This window comes from Dunckerocampus dactyliophorus, chromosome 1 (assembly GCF_027744805.1).
Source record: "Dunckerocampus dactyliophorus isolate RoL2022-P2 chromosome 1, RoL_Ddac_1.1, whole genome shotgun sequence".
NCBI classification, from domain to species: Eukaryota; Metazoa; Chordata; class Actinopteri; order Syngnathiformes; family Syngnathidae; genus Dunckerocampus; species Dunckerocampus dactyliophorus.
The window spans coordinates 15,874,085-15,894,732 of record NC_072819.1 but is presented as its reverse complement, the minus strand read 5'-3'; the positions used below and the strand labels follow the sequence as shown (position 1 = coordinate 15,894,732).

At 39.3% G+C, this 20,648-nt stretch overlaps 1 protein-coding gene across 6 annotated transcripts in view; it reads left to right on the top strand.

The window, feature by feature from the left end:
* The window catches only part of agrn (agrin), a 379,909-nt gene that overhangs the window by 292,164 nt on the left and 67,097 nt on the right, over positions 1-20,648 (top strand). For all 6 annotated transcript variants that reach the window (XM_054781405.1, XM_054781230.1, XM_054781147.1 and 3 more), the window contains 5 exons: positions 1,023-1,150; positions 12,041-12,155; positions 13,135-13,254; positions 13,699-14,073; positions 18,391-18,583. In XM_054781405.1, coding sequence (XP_054637380.1) covers positions 1,023-1,150; positions 12,041-12,155; positions 13,135-13,254; positions 13,699-14,073; positions 18,391-18,583 — 931 coding nt within the window. The remainder of the gene's footprint in view (positions 1-1,022; positions 1,151-12,040; positions 12,156-13,134; positions 13,255-13,698; positions 14,074-18,390; positions 18,584-20,648) is intronic.

Here is a 20,648-nt window from a genome sequence, read left to right as displayed (position 1 = left end):
TTCAGTAGAAACTGATGTTCCAACACCTCCTATTTTTATTTCTCAGCCACATCACTGGTGCCGGAACATCACCTTGTCTCATGTTTGTCTTCCTCGCACATTTAAACTCCCAACTTTTTGCTTGTGTTTTATGGACAACATTAAACCTGAATCAGCAGGTCACTTCCTGTGAGAGAAGGCTGCAATGTCTACCATTCTAATGTTGTGTAGTTTCAACCAGGTTGAGTCAGTCCACCGCCCTGCCGCACAATCTTTCACGATAATCATACAAGCCCTCCGCCCATTCTTCCCCCCACGCTGTAGATGCTCAGACAGGGGCATCCATGATTGATTTGGGCAATTTGTTTCATTGATTACAAGCGACGTGGAAGTTCAGCATCTCACTCAACTCTGGAGTAAAACTGTGCAGAGAAAGCTGATTGATGTCGGCCGTCGTAGCCTCTATTGTTGCACTCGTAGGTGGCCCTAGTGAACTCAAATGTTTTTGTTTGGGGTTTTTTTTTAAGTCTATTTGCTTTCATCTTCTTATCATATGAATCAATTGTAAAATATAAATGCGCTCACCAAGAAGACATTTTAATTAATTAACAAGGGTGTATTCACTTGTTCAACGTCCATGTGGGTCTAGTCTCAGTGTTTGTGTATGTTGGCTTTTCCCCTTTTTGTGTGTTATGTGTGTCTATAACATGTTGTCTTTTTACCCAGCCCTCCATGCCTCAGCCAGCTTTTGGGATGACCCTCCGTCTGGTAAAACTTGGCCACAGTTTTCACCTTCTCTCTCGTCCTTTTCCTCTCACATTCCACCCTCCATGTCTTCCTCATGTCCACCATATAGCCACTTTTACCACCCAGTCAGCAGCACACGTTCACGTCTCTGTCAGACGCACACAATCCATCACTAACCCACCAGTGGCACTGATAGCCCAAAACGAAGGCTATGGGGGAAGCAAGATCAAGACAAAAACATGTGCATGAGGTCAGGTGTTTGAAGCATCTTGTCTTCTTCTTCTCTCTCCTCGTAGCTACCATGAAGTTCACTGGCTTCCTGCACTTGGACCAGGTTGAGGGACAGGAAATGTTCTACACCCCCGAGATGGAGGACCCCAAGTCGGAGCTTTTCGGAGAGACGGCCCGCAGCATAGAGAGTGCTGTAAGTGCAGTAATGGATTAATTAACTATATATATTTTTTTATTCATGAGAACAATCACAAATGTTTATCAAGTAACCCTGAGAAAAACCCTAACCCTATCTTGAAGCCCTCACCCTATTTGAACCCTAACTCTAATTTGATAGACTAATTGTAAACCCTAACCCTAATTTTAAACGGTACCTGGAAAATTAATTACTAGACGCATTACTACTCACTACACAATGGCGCGCAGCTTGTGTTGATTAATGCTAAGCAATTACTGCATAACTGTCTTTACTGTAAATATTCCATTATGAGTCTTGTAAATTAATCAGAGGCCTCCTTTATCATTCCAATGGATGTTAAATATTAGGTTGCCACAGAGAAACACGTGAGAATTACCTAGCTGTTACTCAGTGGCGGGCGGTGCATTTTGTACCTTCATTGGGGACTTACCGGTAACTGAATTAATCCACCTTTTAATACCACCACTATCATGTCGCAATTATACAACTTATACATCAATAATATCCAAAAATGCAATATTACAAGGCATGGCATTACGGAGAGAGAGGCATTTCACATAAAGTAGAAAATGGATTTTTAAGAATATCCGATATCACGTCAATTTTTCCTCCTCCTCTGTCAGCCATTGTGGGTCTTACCGTGTGCTAATGGCTATAGACTATTCAGCATGTCCAACCTGACTTCTTTTTTGTCTCATCAATCGATCAGAAGACTGACTAATGCTGACATTATTGTGGGCCCTGTGGGGCAAATCTGAAATCTGGCTGGTCAAAGAACAGCCCGACTGAAGACTAATACTGTTGGGAATAAATGACTACAATTTCATGGAATAAATACAACAATTAAAGCTGTAAATGTATGTCAGTGCTTCTGATAGTGTTTAGGCCAGCAGAGAAGGCTTTGCTGGACCTGATGGCACACCACTGAATTTTGTAAGAAATCTTATGTAAGGTCTATGTTCTGTTCATACTGTACTATGCAAACCCCACAATAATGGAATACACTGAAATAACAACTCCACAAACATGAAAAAGTACATGTTTTGCCACCCAAATGTTATACTTTGCCCTCATGTTATTAAAGGGGTACATAATTAGGTGAATAATCAAAAAATCCATACAAATTCCATTGCATAATTACAAATTCTATTAAATAAATAAAAATCCCATTAAACAATCACAATTTATAAAAATGAAAAAATAAAATAAATATACATTAAATAACTAGAAGAGACCATGACATACTTTACAATATATTAATTGACCATTAAATAAATATATTGTCACGAAATTAAAAAAAAACAGTAACTAGCTTCATTTTAAATATTTATCATTGTAATTAATCATTGTTATTAATTATTTCATGGATAATTTCCTCAATAAATGCATCATATTTTCGGATCCAGCACAATCTGAAAATGAAAGAATACGGCAAGCACTCTGTCCTCTCCAATGGCTTATATCACAATCAGCAGCTATTGATAGAGCCACACAATTTAGTGCATGATGGTTGTCTGTGCAAGCTTCCAGATGGTGTTTGGTGTCTGTGAGATCATCATTAAAAAAGTCACTTTTGCGTAATAAAAAAATACACACCAAAAGCAACATTTTCAAGCATATTCATAGGTAGGTAACGTTGCTGGATGCCGACCACACTTGATACTTCAAATGCATCTACTGCCATCCTATGGAGTTAATAAAATGATACATTCGGACGTTGCCTACAGCCACATCTGTTAATGACAATGCTTTTTGACCCGGAAGAAATTAGAGACCTAGGCGGTTGTTTGCTTTTCTCGACCACGCAATCTGTGACTATAGAAGACTTTGTGCTTAATTGATTAAAACCCATTTGTTGAGATGGTTAAGTACAAATCTCCACAAATCAGATTCTGTCAGCTTCTTCAGTATTTATTACAGTTGTTTTTACACACCTAACACTGTGAGGTTGCTGGGTGATGTTGGGGTGCACTGGGATGATGGAGAGCATGTGTTTACTTGTAGGCTGGAGTAGAGCACCGCATTAACGCAACAGCGTCTGGCTGATATTTGATGTTGGATCAAAGGCGTGTTGGCAAATCCTTTTAAGGAAATCAGAAGAAAAGTACAACTCAGTAGCAGCGTTGTCGTTATTTTCACAAACACTGGCACCAGACAAAGACATCTGGTGTAGTTTCAAAAGTTTTGTTGGAAAAAAAACGAAAGCATCTTTGGCGGAGGCTGAATTCCATTACGTTCATGTGTGTAACTGTTCGATGCTGTAGTTGTTGAAGAAGTATGTTTAAAAGTGCAATTTTAAAGACATGAACAGCAGTTTTTCTTGGCAGGTGACAAACCATACTTATTAGGCATTTGCATTTCAGAAATGGAAGTATTAGGCTGATTATCAGGAAAACTATACTGTCAGTTATGGTTAATGCATTTTCATTTTGTAGGAAGTATTAAAAGATATATCGCCCAAAGTCAGCTGGGATAGGCTCCAGCATGCCCCCGCGACACTAATGAGGAGAAGTGTTATAGAAAATGGATGGATGTATTAAAACATATATAGTTTTCTGCAATTAAATCCTAAAGCCTTATATACAGTATAACAAGATTTTTTTGTTTGACTTTAAAAATGATTTGGAGTGCATGAGAAAGTGGAAAGAAAAACGTAGTGACAACATGGTCATTTACAAACAAGTATATTGCACAACACAGCATCAATAGAACCAATGTTCTCATAGCGGTAAGTACCAAACTGCTAGGGCATTTTAAAGTGCATGCAGAGGTAGAAAAAGCTGTTGGATGCTGACCACTCATAATAGTTCAAATGCAGCTACTGCCATCTTGTGGAGTTAATAGAAAAACTATATCCAGAGGTTGCCTACAGCCACAGCTGTTAATGCCAGTGTTTTTTGACCTACAAAGGCTCTGTGGTTAATTGAACAGAGGAGTTAATTGGAGCATGTGCAGTACTGTATATCAAGTGATCTTGTCAATTCATTGAGATGGCACAAAGAAGATACAAATAAGTACAGTACTTATTTGCTACTCTTTTCACTAAATTTGCTAAAATTTGCATCAGAAGTCGAGATGTGGCATTTTTCCACATTCGCCTTTTATATAGAACCCATTGCGGCAGGATATTGCCACATCTGTGTGTGGAGTGTGTGCTTTCACACAGCGACACAGCTTCCTGCAATCAGATAATCAGACAACGTTGGCAGTGTTGTGTAAAAACTACATATGGAACTACATATGAAACAGCGCAGTAGAAGTGATTCAAATTTCACTTCTGTCTCTGCATTTTCCTTAGACACAAGTGGCATCCCGCCTCTGTTACGGCTGTGATAGTACATTTGGTAATGTGTAAAATTGCCAGGTCGACTTTGTAGGAGGCCGCACGGTGGTCTGGTGGTTAACACTTTGGCCAATACAGGAACAGCCTGGAGATCGGGAAGACCTGGGCATTTCTGTGTGGAGTTTGCATGTTTTCCCCGTGGCGCGTGGGTTTTCTCCGGGTACTCCGGCTCCCACATTCCCACATTGAGGTTAATGGGCGACTGTAAATTGTCCATAGGTATGAATGTGAGTGTGAATGGTTGTTTGTCTATATGTGCCCTGCGATTGGCTGGCGACCAGTCCAGGGTGTACCCCGCCTGTCGCCTGAAGTCAGCTGGGATAGGCTCCAGCATGCCCTTGCGACCCAAATGAGGATGAAGTGGTATAGAAAATATATGGACTCTGTAGGACTTTTACAAGCTTTAGAATGGGGGCTCGATGCATTGCTTGCAAGAGTTAGTGTAGTGGTGCCATATACTGGCTGAGAGAAATGCTTTTAACTATAAAGTAACGGCTCCCTGCTTTTCCGTGCAGAGATTAAATTGTAAAAATAAATAATAAAAACATATTAAAAATGTCAAAGTGCTTACTAAAACCGGAGCAACAAAAAGTATGAGCACGAGAGGAGAGAACTTCTTTGAAAAGTTATCTAAAAAAATAAGTGTGGCCAAAATAGCTGCTTCTACAGAGACACGATGAAGCTGTCCATTGTGTGTTTGTCTCTGTCATCATCATCGCTTTAAACAAACCTTGTCAAGACATTGCTTCGCTCCTCTGATGAAAAAAGGCCATTCTTGTGCGGGTGTGTGCGTGTGTGTGTGTGTGGTCGGTCACAACATATCTTGCAGCTGTTGAATCGCTGTCACGAGCATCCAGTGGGACCTAATCTACCATACCTCAAAGCATAGTGTGTGTCTTTGTGAGTGTGCTTGTTAACACTCTTAGCCTGTATGTCTCTGCTGCTGCCACCCTCCATCATTTACACACAACACGCTGGCACAAGCACACATACAACAAAGTATATTTTAAGGCAAATGCATACAGGTAAATTGAGAGCTTTGCCTTTTACCCCCTTTTGTAGATTTTATTATTAACTCTACAAGATGGCAGTAGCTGCATTTTAAGTGTCATGAGTTGTCAGCCCCCAGCAGCTTTATCTGCTTCTGCATGCACGTTAAAATGTTGCTGCTTAGCTGTTGTTGTGAAAGTCCCACGCGTTACACTTGTTGTACTGTTGTTTACAATGAACTCATCAGCGCTATTAATGCTTGCTGAGCAGTTTGCTGCTTACCGCGAGTACAACACTGGTTCTGTTGCTGCTGCTACGTTGTGAAATATACTTGTTAATAAATGACCACGCGGTCAAGGGAGCTACATTTTCCTTTCCACTTTGTCACGCACTCCTTTAAAAAAAAAGACGGATAAAAATTAGTTTGCAAAGCCTCTCTAACAGTACGGGATAATAAAACATCCATTTCAAACCAAAGTGGCTGATTTTTTTTGCGTTCTCAGGCTTACGTTCTGGAATTTTTGTGTGTGTCCTGTCCTAGCCATAAGAGTCTAGCAAAAATGTTTGTTACATTTTGCATTATACCATTTTGTTTGTACTATACTGTGCTTTGTTCTTTTAATGATATTTTAGCTTTTTTTTCACCTGACTGTAAGCGCTTTTTGACCATGCATCCATCAATCCATCCATCCATCTTTTATGTCCTGTAGGCTTTTTGACCTGGTTCTACAAGTAAATAAACAGAAAGACAAAGAAAAACAGCAGGTGGATATTCTCATCACTCACTAGTCTAACTCTTACTGCGGAAGTACAATGTGTTGCATTTAAAGGAAAGTTGCGCTTTTTTTTGGGAATTTTGCGCATTATTCACAATCCTTATGTGAGACATGAACACATATGTATTTCTGTTTTCTGTGAGTTCTAATGATATAAAGACAGATAAAAAGAGACAGCTCTTTACTGCACGTAATGGGATCCACTTCTGCCGCCTACAAAGACTGCTATCAAAACACCTCCAAAAACCCCCAACAAGGTTTTATGGTTTTATATACAGTACATGCTGTGACCATGTAGTAACAGGTACATTTGTGATAACATGGAATACTTACAGTATTTTGCATTACCGGAACTTTTTCCCTCAGAAGTAGCATCCTTTTTTTCTTACCTTCCTTCCTTGTCACCCTCTTCATTTGAAATATATTTAATGTATTTTGAGTTCCAGTTGTAACACTTCTAGATTTAGGTCCACCACCTATTTGAAATATGATCATAAATTGGCATTTTGAGACAAAATGTCTTGAGGGTGGCGTCCCTGACTAGTATTAGGAAGCTGTAACAGTAATACTGTTATGCCTACTTCTTATAAAACTGAAAAAATGAAACCAGGTCTTGCACTAAATCAATACAAATGTATTTAGGCAGTGAAAACTCAAAGCAAAAAGTCAGGTATATCTGCCAAACAACCTCCACAATATACCAGCAAAATCTTTGCACAGGCAAGCTCAAAGCATTGTCAGACATATGACTAGACACTGCATAAGTGCTCAACATGTAATACTACAACGTTATTGTTGTAACATTCAAATTAACAGCTTTGGAATTACGGTCCATTATTATTTTACATATATAGAATATAATATATATATATATATATATATATATATATATATATATATATATATATATATATATATATAGATATAGATATAGATATAGATATAGATATATATACTGTATGTGTATGTATATATATATATATATATATATATACAGTATATATTTCCATATATATATATATATATATATATGGAGATCGGGAAGACCTTGGTTCGATTCTCCCTTGGGCATTTCTGTGTGGGTTTTCTCCGGGTACTCCGGTTTCCTCCCACATTCCAAAAACATGCATGTTAGGTTAATTGGAGACTCTAAATTGTCCATAGGTATGAATGTGAGTGTGAATGGTTGTTTGTCTATATGTGCCCTGCCATTGGCTGGCGACCAGTCCAGGGTGTACCCCGCCTGTTGCCCAAAGTCAGCTGGGATAGGCTCCAGCATGCCCCGCGACCCTAATGAGGAGAAGCGGTATAGAAAATGGATGGATGGATGGATATATATATATATAACATATATATATAATATTTTTGATTGAATCAACATGGACATATTGTCAGGCTGTAGATTGGAATCAACATTGATGTCTGACATTGAAACAACACTGGGCTAACTCTGATCAACATTGAAATAATGTTGAATTTCCAATCAATTGTGACAATCAATCAACCTTTATTTAAACTATGATATGATCAGTATTGAAATAATGTTTAACGTCCATTCAATTCTAACAATTAATCAACCTTTATTCTGCTATATGATCAACATTGAATGAATGTAGAACTGTATCAACATTGATTCAACTATACAGTATACACTATATGCATTGCAATATACATTGAAACACTATTATTAAAGTGCCATTTCAACAATTTTCACCTTCCTGTGTATGTTTTTAATAAGCATCAATAAATAAATAACCATTTACTGCTCTTTATAGTATACTGTAGCTCAACCGGGAGCATGACAAAGTAGTCTACTTGTCTGTGATATCACTGCCATAAGCCTGAGTGGCATTGCTGTCACTAATAGACAAGTTTGCAGCAACCCCCGCAGAACTTTAAAACACCAAATAGAGGAAAATTATTTTTTTTAATGAGGCATATTAAAAACATAAATACGTACAAAGGGTAAATGCTGAAATGCTCTAATGGTCTATTAAATATGTTGTACTGCAGTGGTTCTCAACCTTTTTATACAAAGACCCCACTTTACAGGGACACTTTTGGGCGACCCCATACTTGATTATAAATATGTCATGGGTGAATATTCAAAAAATGTGTTGTGAGCTTGTAGATTGCCCATTTCCATTTCTTTTTAGGAAAACAAGGTGAGAACAGCTGCTTAACTGCATGCTCTTTTAACAAAAAAGAAAACATTATTCATTTAGTGATTTATTAAGATTTAAAATAAATGTTGTGAAAATCTCGAGGACACAAACATCAGGACACAAACAGGACTATAGGCATCACACATTAGGTCATTGTGTATTGGGGGGTAAATGGGAATTCAGTCGTCCCTCGTTTATAGCGGTTACTTGGTTCCAGACCCGACCGTGGTAATAAATGTATTACTCTTTCAAACACATATTGTTTTGAGAAGCCAACCTCTTTGCTTAAATGACCCAGCAACTAAGCAGAACTACGTTCCTCGTCACGGAAATCCGACTAGAACTGGACCAAGTAGGGGGGTAAGTCACTGTTGATATAGTCCACTGCTGATGGGGATGTCATACAACTTCATGTCAAAAAATCCGAACTATTCCTTGCTCACTTCCTGTTTATGCCCCGCTTACTATCAGTATAGCTACGAATAGAGATAATTTTGAAGGGTGAACAGATACAGATACAGATAGTGGTGCACTCGCTCATCCCTAGTAGCTAGCCAATGTGTTCTGGCTAAGTGTCAATGCGCCAGTAATGTAGTTAGCGTAACAATGTTAATAATAATAATAACAATGTCGCTGTAGCTTGGTTAATATGCATGTCACATTACAGTATATGTAAATGGAGCATTGTTGTCGCTTTTTGGAGTCTTTCTTAGAAGGCTTTATAGGTGGAATAAGTGGTTCCCATACGTGCAGTAATGACCTGTCTGTTTTTATCTGTTTTTATATCTTTAGAACGCACAGAAAAGAGAAAGACATATGTGTTCATGTCTCACATGAGGGGGAAAAAAAGTGCAGTTTTCCTTTATGTGTGCTAGGAAATCCCAGAAAATACATTGGATTGGTAACACTGATTGTCAAAACAGTGGATTCAACTTAAAAAAAATGAGTGCTGTCTTTGAACGCAACCCCTCATGGCTCATAATAACAAGATTAAAGTGTGATTCAAATGTTCTGCCACTATTAAAAAAGACTAGTGTTGGGCAAATAGATTTTCAGACATGTGTGCTATCTTTTAGCATTAATTAAATTTTCACTTCATTTGGAGCTGTTAATACATACAAATATATAAAATTGTTTCCTGTCATTTGTCTTTTTGTTCATAAAATACATTTTTAAAAAAGGGCATATTTCACACATAATTGCAAATAGTGATTATTCATGTTTATTTAATTTGAAAACTGATTAGTTTGATTGGATTAATGTTCACCTCCACCCCGCGTAGAGCAAAGCGGAAGCCGGTGTTTATCTGTTTGTCTGTCTGTTTGTTTGTTTGTGTTCAAAATAACTTGAATATGAAAGAACTGATCAAATTTTGGGGGTGATCCGGATCACCGTCTGAATTCAGAATTTTTTAAAGGACTCTTAACCATTGCGAGATAGGACCATTTTCGACATTTGTGCATATAACTCCACAAAAAATGGTCACCACACTTGGAAAAAAATACAGGCCAAGTTTCCAACAGGTTCTACAAAATATCAAAGACTGATCCAAAAAATGTAAGATTATTATTTTGGTGTGAATCACAATTTGGGGGGGAACAATGGCGCTTGGCAGAGCTCTGCGCTCTCCTAGTGCTTCTCTAGTTATCTCCTCCAAGCACAGCGCAAAGCGCAAGCACAGCGCGGAGGTTATGTTTTTGCTGCCGTTTATCTATCTGTCTGTCTGTCTGTGTTCAAAATAAGTTGAAAACTTCTGAATGGTTTGAATGAAATACTCCTGAATTGTCGGAAATGGGATATGGGAGAACTGATTACATTTTGGGGGTTATCGAAAATCCAAAATTCAAAATTTTCCCAAAATTTGCTCTTTTCCCTTCAAGAAATGATTATGACCTGCTACTACTGTCACATTTCTCAACCGATTCAAGCCATTCCAACATCAAACTGTTCAACGTGTTAAGCACATTCAGGCCAGCTACATTTATACTGAAAAAAAATTGAAATTTTCCCCAAATTCACACTTTTCTGTAAAACTGCTATTGCCTGCTACTACTACTACTTCCACATTTCTTCAATAAAGTCAGGACAATCATGCTAGCTACTTCCACATTTCTCAGACCGTTTCAAAGTCAAAATTCTCAACTCATTTGGAACATTTAGCCTTCCCAGTACTATCATGTGAGGTGTTAGTATGTTAGCATTGCTAGCATGACAGTGTTAGCATACTAGCATTTTTAGCTATTTTCATGGGTAGACACATATATAAACACTTAGCACTATTATGCTACGTGTTAGCTTTGCTAGCAGTGCTAACATTGGCATGTTAGCACTGCTAGGATGCTAACATCAGCCATCTTATGTAGATAAAATAAATGTTGGACTAATATTTATGCTGAAAAATCACAATATGGGGATAACTATGGCACTTTTATGGCACTTAGGAGGTCTGCGCTCTCCGGTTACTTTATTAGTGTTAATCATTTGACAGCCCTACTTTTATTACATACAATTGTTTGAGTAAAATAGTCAATATTGGAAAATAACTAGACGAAAGCAAAAACTACTGGAACTAATGGCTAGCATTGACATTTTGGGGCTTTTTTACCCCCTAAAGCCCTCCTTATTCCCTGAATTTGTAAACAATATAATAATATCAATAGAGCAATATCAACAGTGTAACAATATGAACAACACAACAAAAACAGTCACATATTTGGAAAAATTAACTATTAACTGAGAATCCTGCACTGCACGTAGTAAATTAACTTTTTTATTGTCTTTCAGGGTTTTGAGTTAATTGTTATTTAATTTTTCCAAGTTTGTCCCATTGAGATCAAAGATCCCTTTTACAAGAGAGACCTGGCCAAGAAGGCAGCAGTAGAGTTTCGTTTAAGACAAGCAAACAACATTCATAAGAAGCCGACAACACTTACACAGACACATCCTGGACTGCAAAGATTTCACCAGAACTTTAAAGTCATTCATTGCAAACAAGGGCTTGAAGTCTACATTGAGAATGTATTGTATTCCAAGAATCAGGTGCTGAAAAACTAAACCTTTTTTTGCCCTGTTCAGTTCGTACCTTGAGTACAACAAAGCATCCGTATATCCAAGATTATGACTTCAGATTTCTTGGGAGGAATCATTATATGGAACACGATGATGGGCTTCATTCAAATGTGCAGATTGAAGAGAGAAGAAGGTGGGGGAGGGGTGGAAAGTGGGTTAGTGGGCCCCTGTGGCGGGTAGACTGTATGTGAATATGACAAATCCACCGCACGAATAATGGTGGAATGTTCTTATGTGTGTGTGTGTGTTTTTTTTTTTTTTCCACTAAATGTTGACCCACATTTTTTAAGTTAAAAGTATGGAAGTTTGAATAGAAGCTGCACTCAATGCACATTCTGAGGGAAAACTAATCAGGAGCATGACATTTATCTTCAAGCTCTAGCCCTCCCTCCTCGTCTCATGTGTAGCTAAATGTCACTTTCTTCAATCACACATGCTTTCTAGCAAAGAGACTATAGAAGTTGGTGTAGTGATAGGATGGCTCATTTATTATCTGTCCTCCCCACCTCTCACACTATCCATCTTCCCTTCTTTTATTCAGCTCAATGACCTATTCAGGAAGTCAGAGGTCCGCAAAGACTTCATGAGCGTCCGTGTCCGTAACCTGGCGCCTAGCAACTCCATCCTGGCCTTTGTGGAGGCTCATTTCAAACCAGGTGAGACGGGAAGTCAGTTGAAATATAAGAACAGGATGGGTTCATTATTCACACAGTGGTAGTGAAGGGTGTGAAATGACTGACGTTTTTTCCTGTCTTAAGTCAATTTAATCTCCAGCACTTGTGGATCTTTCATATGCATTAGCAAGCAGTAAGTTTGCATTCTAGAATTTAAAGATCCCCTATTCTAGTATTTTTCACCAATTTCACAAGTCTCATAGGTCCACCTTTAGTATATGTGTGTTTCACTTTGATGTGTTTTATTTTGACAGAAAATTGTAGTTGTTATCTTAATTGTATGACTTTGGAACCTTTCAGCTTTGGATGTTCCACTGATTTATGTAAAAATGTACTGTTTTGTCATAGTTCCCAGTGTTGCAGCAGCATTTTTTTTTCATTTCATTTATTCTTTTTTTCATTTCTACGGCAGCCTGTTAAAGCAGCAGACTGGTGTGAAAGTGCCCTCTCATCACTGGCCGTTGGCCATTGGACCCCCTCGAAAATGAGATGCCGCATCTCTCAATTGAAATTGAAATTAGTACATAACATGAGATATCGCATGAGCAGCAAAATTCTCCAAGATCACAAATGTATCGTCACCGTAAAATCATGGGAGTTACAACAAGTTACAAGTGACAGGGAAAGCTCCGGTTGCACCTGACAAATCCTCCAGCATCCCAGGTGTCTCCTTTCCTTCTGAACAGCACTTAGCGTCCTTCATACCCTTCATACAGGCTAACGGCCGCCGTTAAGTGACTGTCCGCTATGGCCAGTAAAGCACCAACATCTGTGTCAAACATTATGAGAGCAATTCATCTGAAAAAAGCAGGGAAAAAATGCAGGCCAACCAGCAGGTGGAGGACAAGTGGTCCCCTGAGGGAGACCCTCCTGCCTCCTGCCTGTCACAGGCTGATATATCAACTATCTCCTTTACTCTGGAGATCTTGCCCTGAGTGAATATGCCTCTTGTTTATTGTAGAAACAAGATACACAGTGGAGGACATTGAGGGAGCGCTGCTTAAACAGTTGAAGGTGTCCAAGGAGACCAGCATCGCTGTCAAGAAGCCCGTGGACGAGAATATTCGCTTCAACAACTATGGTAAGAACTTGAATGAATCAAACCCTCTACTACTCTAATCTAAGCTCAGTCTCAATTACCGTAAATGTTCCAATTAACGCCTCTATTCAGTTAACAGCCAAGTCACCTATCGTTGCTGAGTGTGTAGTCTACAAAAGCTAATAGCCGCTGAGTCAAAAACAAACATTGGCATTAACGGCCGTGGCCATACCACAGATGTGTTTATTGTAAACAACAGCACAGCAAGTGGAACACGCATGACTTTCACACCAACAGCTGAGTACGCAAACAACATTGTGAAGTACATGCAGAGGTACTGTAGATAAAGCTGCTGGATGCTGACCACACATGAAAGCTCAAATGTAGCTACTGCTATCTTGTGTGGTTAATACTCTATAAGTAGAGACTTATTTATTTAAGTAGTATTTACAGTATCTAGTTGCCATTTATCATTTTCATTTGCAGGCCTCTCCTCCATGCCCTTCTATACCACCACTACTGCGTCAATCACCACTCCTGCTCCCACCACCAGACGTCTGGTAACCTCCCCCTACATCACTCGTCGGCCCCCGGGCACGACCCGCAGGCCCAGCACCGGCAGACGGACCACGACCACCTCTGCACCAGCTGTCACCACCACAGCACAACCCATCGTCACTACAACAGGAATGCCTCCCGCCACCACCACCACCGTCGTCGCTCATGTGCGGGACAGACTACACAAGCACCACAGACCCTGCGAGTCCCACCCTTGTCTCCACGGGGGAACTTGCGAGGAGGACGGCAATGAATTCAGCTGCAAATGTCCTGCCGGGCGAGGAGGCCCTGTGTGTGAGAAAGGTAAGTTGTAATAAATGAATGTCTTCTGTGTCTTCTATCAGTAGTTTGTGTACAGTATGTGGCAATGTTATGGCAATACATGATATTTTTTTCTGTAGGTTTGAGTCCCAAAGGAAGCACCACATTTCTAACTGCGGTATTGAGCTATAAAAATGCGGAAAAGGAATATTAAAAGTATGTTTTTTTAATATGCTGCTCACCAAAGTAGTTGCAAAGTAATAACCTAAGCAGTTCTTTTTAATGGCTCTTACTTAGTGCTACAATATGTAAATGAAGCAATAAGATATGAATTTACCAGGCCCTAATGTCTTAAAAGCATTTAGAGCAATAGAGTAGATTTTAAAATATATGACAACAAGACATGATTTTTTAAAAATTCAATCATATTCACCATTGCACCTTCAGGGCTGTACTTCTGAACTTTAGGGGGCACATGTGGTACAAAAGTAATTAGACACACCACACCATATTTGTCGTGTTTCACTAATTTACTTTACTTGGTGGCAGGTTGGCTGAATAAAGTCTTTAACTAACAAAAGATAAGCTCACACACAGCGCCATGGCACACAAAAAGGCAAAGTACCAAAATAGCAAAGAAGGCTAGGAGGTACAGCTAACGCAAACATAAATCTTACCATGGGGGGTGGAAACAGGAGCATGCAACAGAAGGAGAATAATATCAGCAAACAGGAAACCAGCTAACAGAGAAGCAATGGAAAGCATCAAACATATAGCTAACCTTAGTCCGAGGAAAAGAATGAACCGGCGACTAGCAGCAACCCCAGCTGAATTAAGTAGAACCCCAAATACAAATCAAAGACAGTTATGCTCCCCAGCTGTCTCTAACCCGAGTAAAGGTAATGCATACAGTTCAAACAGGAAACAGACGTAACGAAATAAAGGCACCGAACAGGAAATAATAGCAGAAAAAGGTACAACCCAACCAAAAGTCCAAACTGTCTTGCGGAATATGAGACATATTATATTATTTTTATTATGACTAGGGTTACAATTGTGATGTTATTATTATTATTTTTAGACAAAATCAAAGTCGAATTGACTGAGTTTTTAATATCAGTCACATCTTTTTCAGACTTGTTTCTTTGGAAAATACGCTCTCATATTTGGGTCAATATTGTATTTATTTATGTTTATTTTGTATTAGTTATGCTATACAGTGTTCCCTCGTTTATCACGGGGGATAGGTTACCAAAATAGCCTGCAATAAGTGAAATCTGTGAAGTACCCAGTTTTATTTTTTTTCAATAATTATCTATATTTCAAGGCTGAAAAACGCCCCATACACTTTATACACTTTCCTCAGACAGGCATTAACATTTTCTCACATTTCTCTCTTGTTTAAACACTCTCAAAAAAAGTTCAAACTTTCATTTGAATTTTAATGACCAACCTATGAGGTTGGACACAAGAAATTATTATTATGACTCACGTATTTCACTCCTCTGACCTCTGCCTCTTCATCCTGGTGCTGTTCCACTGTACAGTAGTGTTTTTGTATCCTTGTTAAAACATATTGTTCCTGTCGGCGTATTTTCGTCCTCCTTGCCCTCCTCCATAATCGCGCCCTACAGCCGCAACTTCTACCTTCTTTCAACATGTCCAGAAGTCCAACATTTTGTGCGATGGTTAGCATCCTTCAGAATGATACTGCTAACAATCAAATATTTATGTAAATTTGGCAAGCCGAACTTATTCTGTACTGCACAGGAAGGCGCAGAGGAAACTGATTGACAATGGTCTACCATCCCTTACCCAATCAGGATGCAGAACACAATGCGTGGGTTCTCTCTTAGCCAGTCAGGACACAGACACAACGCGTAGGTTTTCCCGTAGCCAATCACGTTGCAACATTGGATATTTAGTACGCAAAAATATTTTTTTAAACTTTTGATTAAATAAACAGAAAAGTGTGTGTAACATGCCAAGTTAGACAGTGCTGAACAGTGTGGCGTGTAACACAGCCAGTTAAAGAGTAGCCTACCAGAAAAGTCGTCTTCCTCCTCCTCCTAGGAACTAAGACCACTCAAGACGTCTTCTTCAGTAACAGCCTCATAAGTCCTTTTATCACACACTTTGTCAGTCTCTCGCTTTTGTTGTCGCTCTTTGTGTCACTTTTGTCTCAAGCCATTAGCCATTTAGCTTGAGCTCACGCTCTTCATCACGCAGTAGTCCAGCCTTTCAAAATCTGTAGGTGATAGTGAATGGTTGGCGGTCCGAGTAGTTCAAATAGAAGCTGTAGTAATTCTACACTTGATCAAACTTGCTTAAGATGTGTCAGAGATTGCTGCATAAGACTAAGAAATGTGATATTAGCTTCCACATCACTCATCCACATCACTACTTTCTGAAGCTGCACTCTAAGCATCATGGGAAATGTAGTTTTTAGCAATAAATTAGCCGCCTCACTGTACAAACTGCCATGTTCACAGCATGAGAAAAAAGCAGAGGCTTATATACCAGAAATGATGGTACATAAAGGCGTGTATGGATGAGTTTGTTGTGGAGGAACAAGCCCATCAGCCAACTTTTGAAACTAGAAAATGCTCTACCCTTCGAAATCTTGTACAGTTGTCCCGTGTTTATCACGATTAATTGCTTCCAGACCTGACCGCGATAAGTGAATTTCTGCAAAGTAGGATTCAATATTAATAAATGGAATATTTTCGTAGTTATAGCATAGAAAACCTGTTTACAACTTTCTTTGTCTTTACCATTATTAGAGCCCTGTAGACATAAAATAACACCTCTATAGTCAGCTTTAAATTCCTATTATTCTTTGTTTACAACACATTGCTCAACTGTAATACACAGGCAATAGAATCACTGCAGGCACATTAGAGATGGCCGCTGCTTTAAACATAGCATGCTACTAAGCTAACTCGTTAGTCTCCAATTTGTTTATTTTAAACTAAAAAAAAATGGTTTCATATGAAGTGGGGAAGAAGTACAAAGTAAGAAACCAAAACCTTACCATTTCCACACGGAATGGGAGGAGGACTTTTTTTTTCACTATCATGTCGGACATCACATGGTTGACTCCATGCAGTGTGAAGGTAATCTAATTCAATGTCATGTCTCATCCATGTAGCATTACTGACACCTAGTGACCGGAATAGTGCATATAATTTGTCTTTCAATATTTTTTTTACAAATAATAGTCAATAGTCGACAGCGGCCATTTATTAATTAATTAATTTTCAAAAAAACGCAACAGAATAAGAGAGCAATGTTCAAACTGCCAAGTAGTGGGGGATGACTGTACCGTAATTTCCGATGTATAAGCTGCTACTTTTTTTCACGCTTTGAACTCTGCGACTTTTTTATGGTACCATTCTAATCTCACAACATCTTGTATATTTCAGAACAGCCATTTTGCACACCCTCATCTTGGAAAACACACAAGCAAATGCATATGATGCAGCTTTCAAGTTAAAGGACATTGATGTAGCAACCTTTGCTTAAGTGTCAAAAAATCCAGTATCACCAACTGGTTTAGAAAGGCTGAACTACTGCGTGACGGGGCTAATTTGCCTCAAGACGAAAGTGCCACTGAGAGCAACGACAAAAGCGACAGATGACAACACAACAAAGTGTGTGACAAAGGAATTGTGAGGCTGTTCAAGCTGAAGACAGCGATGAATGAGAAGCTGTGTTACACGCACTGTTTGGCACTGTTTGGAAAAAAAGCATTCATTTCTTTAAAAGTTAAAAAATAATCCTTCCGTTTAACATCGTTCTGTGTAGTAAATATCCCATGTTACAATTTGGCTACCTGCGGCTTATAGACAGGTTCGGCCTATATGTGCAAATATTTTATTCTCTTTAAACTTAGTGGGTGTGGTGTATATTCAGGTGCGCTCAATAGTCCAGAAATGACTGTAGACATTCTACCCGCAGCTCCATCTTTTCTTCCATTTGCACTTCCTGTAGCAGTAACCAGCAGGTGTCCCTTAATATGTCTTGTGGCATCATCATCAGATAATTAACACAAATTGCTTTGATTGGAATTAGCCTCTAAGAAAGTTTGATTTGGGGCAACTAAATGAAAGGCCTGGTTTGGATCAATCAAGTCATTAGAAGTTGCCATCCTCCACAGGGCGGACGTGAGGACAGATTGATGGAGGGAATGGAGGATGATCAGAATTGTCGAAATAAATGATTTTCGTGCACCTCCTTCTTCTCATCCTGTTCCCCTTTTTGATAAAGCAGAAAATGATTGTTCCCAAAAATACACATCTGGGTGGAAGCGCGGAACATCTCAGTTAATATGTCATTGTCCTCTCTCCCCTCTTACAGTGATGAAGTACTTTATCCCATCCTTCGGAGGCCAGTCCTACTTGGCCTTCCAGACCATGACCGCCTACCACACGGTCCGCATCGCCATGGAGTTCAGGGCGGCTGACATGACGGGCATCCTGCTCTACAACGGCCAGGACGGCAAGAAGGACTTCATCTCCCTGGCACTGGTCAATGGCAAAGTGGAGCTCAGGTAAACAAGAACCTCTTTTTTACACAGCAGAGTGGCTGGAACAGTAAATCCAGCATTTATTTATTTGTGTCTATTATTCAGAACCCAGGTCAAGCACGATATTGCAGCAAGTGTATGCACTTTCGCATAGCAACATGACATCCCTCAGTCACATAATTCGTGTGACGATGTTAGCATATAACAGTGGTCACCAACCTTTTTGAGACCAAGATCCCTGGTCTCGGCTTTGTCTTTAAAGCTTTGTCTTTAAATAGGAGGAGAGCACTGATGTAATAACTTGTTTTTTTTCCTCAATATTCTCACGATCGACCGGCAAAGTCCCAAAGATCGACCAGTAGCTCGCAATCAACGGGTTTGTTGACCCCTGGCATATAGTGCCGTTTTTACAGAACAGCGAGACAAGAAATAGGTGCAGGCTATTGTAATCAATCTGAAAGGGGAAAAGTTGTAAGCCTGAGGTCAGAAATATCAGAATACGACCAGATTTCTGGGGGAAAAAAGGAAAATTTGCAAGCCGTCGCCATGCATGATGTAAGTATATCGTGCAGGACCTCAGCTCTCTCATTTTGCTCTTTCTTCTGCTTTTTGCAGCTTTTTTTCACAACATTTATTCCAAAAGAAAGAGCAGCCTAAACAAAGTATATTAATAGACCTGTTTACATCAGCCGGTTTTCCGGGTGCTGTCCTGTCTCAAATGAGCCACTCGGATGTGATGATTATTCCAAAAGGAGGAATACAACCTCAAAAAGGAGCATTAAATAAATAAACCCCTGTTTATTGATGAGACTGAGGTGGAGAGGGTGAAAACCTTCAAGTTCCTTGGCACACACATCAGCGAGGACCTCACCTGGTCTCACAACACCCAACAAATCATCAAGAAGTCCCAAAGGAGACTGTACTTCCTGAGAAGACTGAGGAAATTTGGCATGTCCACCACAATCCTGAGTTGCTTCTACAGATGCACTATGGAAAGTGTCCTTACCGCCTCCATCACTGTTTGGTACGGTAACTGTACAACACGTGATAGGAAGGCACTCCAGCGGGTGATCAAGACCTCACAGAACATTGTTGGGACAGCCCTCCCCTCACTGCAAGACATTTATAAATCTAGAGTCCTACGCAGAACACACAACCTCATCAAGGACAGCACACATCCACAACACTCATTATTCACACTCCTACCGTCAGGCAGACGCTACAGGAGTTTGAAGTCCAGGACCACAAGGCTGGCAAACAGCTTTTACCCACAGGCCATCAGGCTTCTCAACGAAGCACTCACACACGCCACACGCAACACACGCACACACTCATAGCACTTTATTTATTTATTTATTCATTTATTTGTATTATTTATTTGTATTAATGTCTCTTCTGTTGTTGTTGCTTAATTTATTGGTATTTATGTTTTTTTTATGTTCTTATTCTTTCTTGTGTTTTCTTTCTTTTCTTGGGAGAATGAACAAAATAAGACTTTCATTGCAAAGTATAACTGCTGTTTTACTGTGCATATGACAATAAAACTCTCTTGAATCTTGAATCTTGAATCTAAAAGAAGAAACAAATTAGACTACAAGAAAAATATCAATTATCGAACAACAATAAAAAAATATGTCTAATAAATGTCACCTACGTATATCATGGACATCGAACCGCCACAAAGCGTGACGTCAATGGATCGCACTGGATTTTAGCACACCTCACAAGAATTTCACCAAGCATTGAAGGATAACCTTGCATTTTTTTTTTCTTTAGCTTTTACTGATGCTTTTTTTTTCCCACACACTCCAGAAGAAGGAGCAGTCTCAAGGAGTGTTAAAAGATAAAGACACTGAAAATAAAAGAATATGACGTACAGTGGAACCTCAATTATCAAAATGCCTAAATCTCGTAAAATTACAACAATCTGAGGAAAAAATGTTTGAAAAATATGCCTTAAATGTCAGATGATATTTCTGTGTACCTCACAAAAGTTTCTATTCAGCAAATACCAAAGGATTTGTCACGCCGTGAACTTGGTTGGACCCAAAAAGGCAGACAGGCAGGGTGGTGTCAAAAAGGAAGTCCT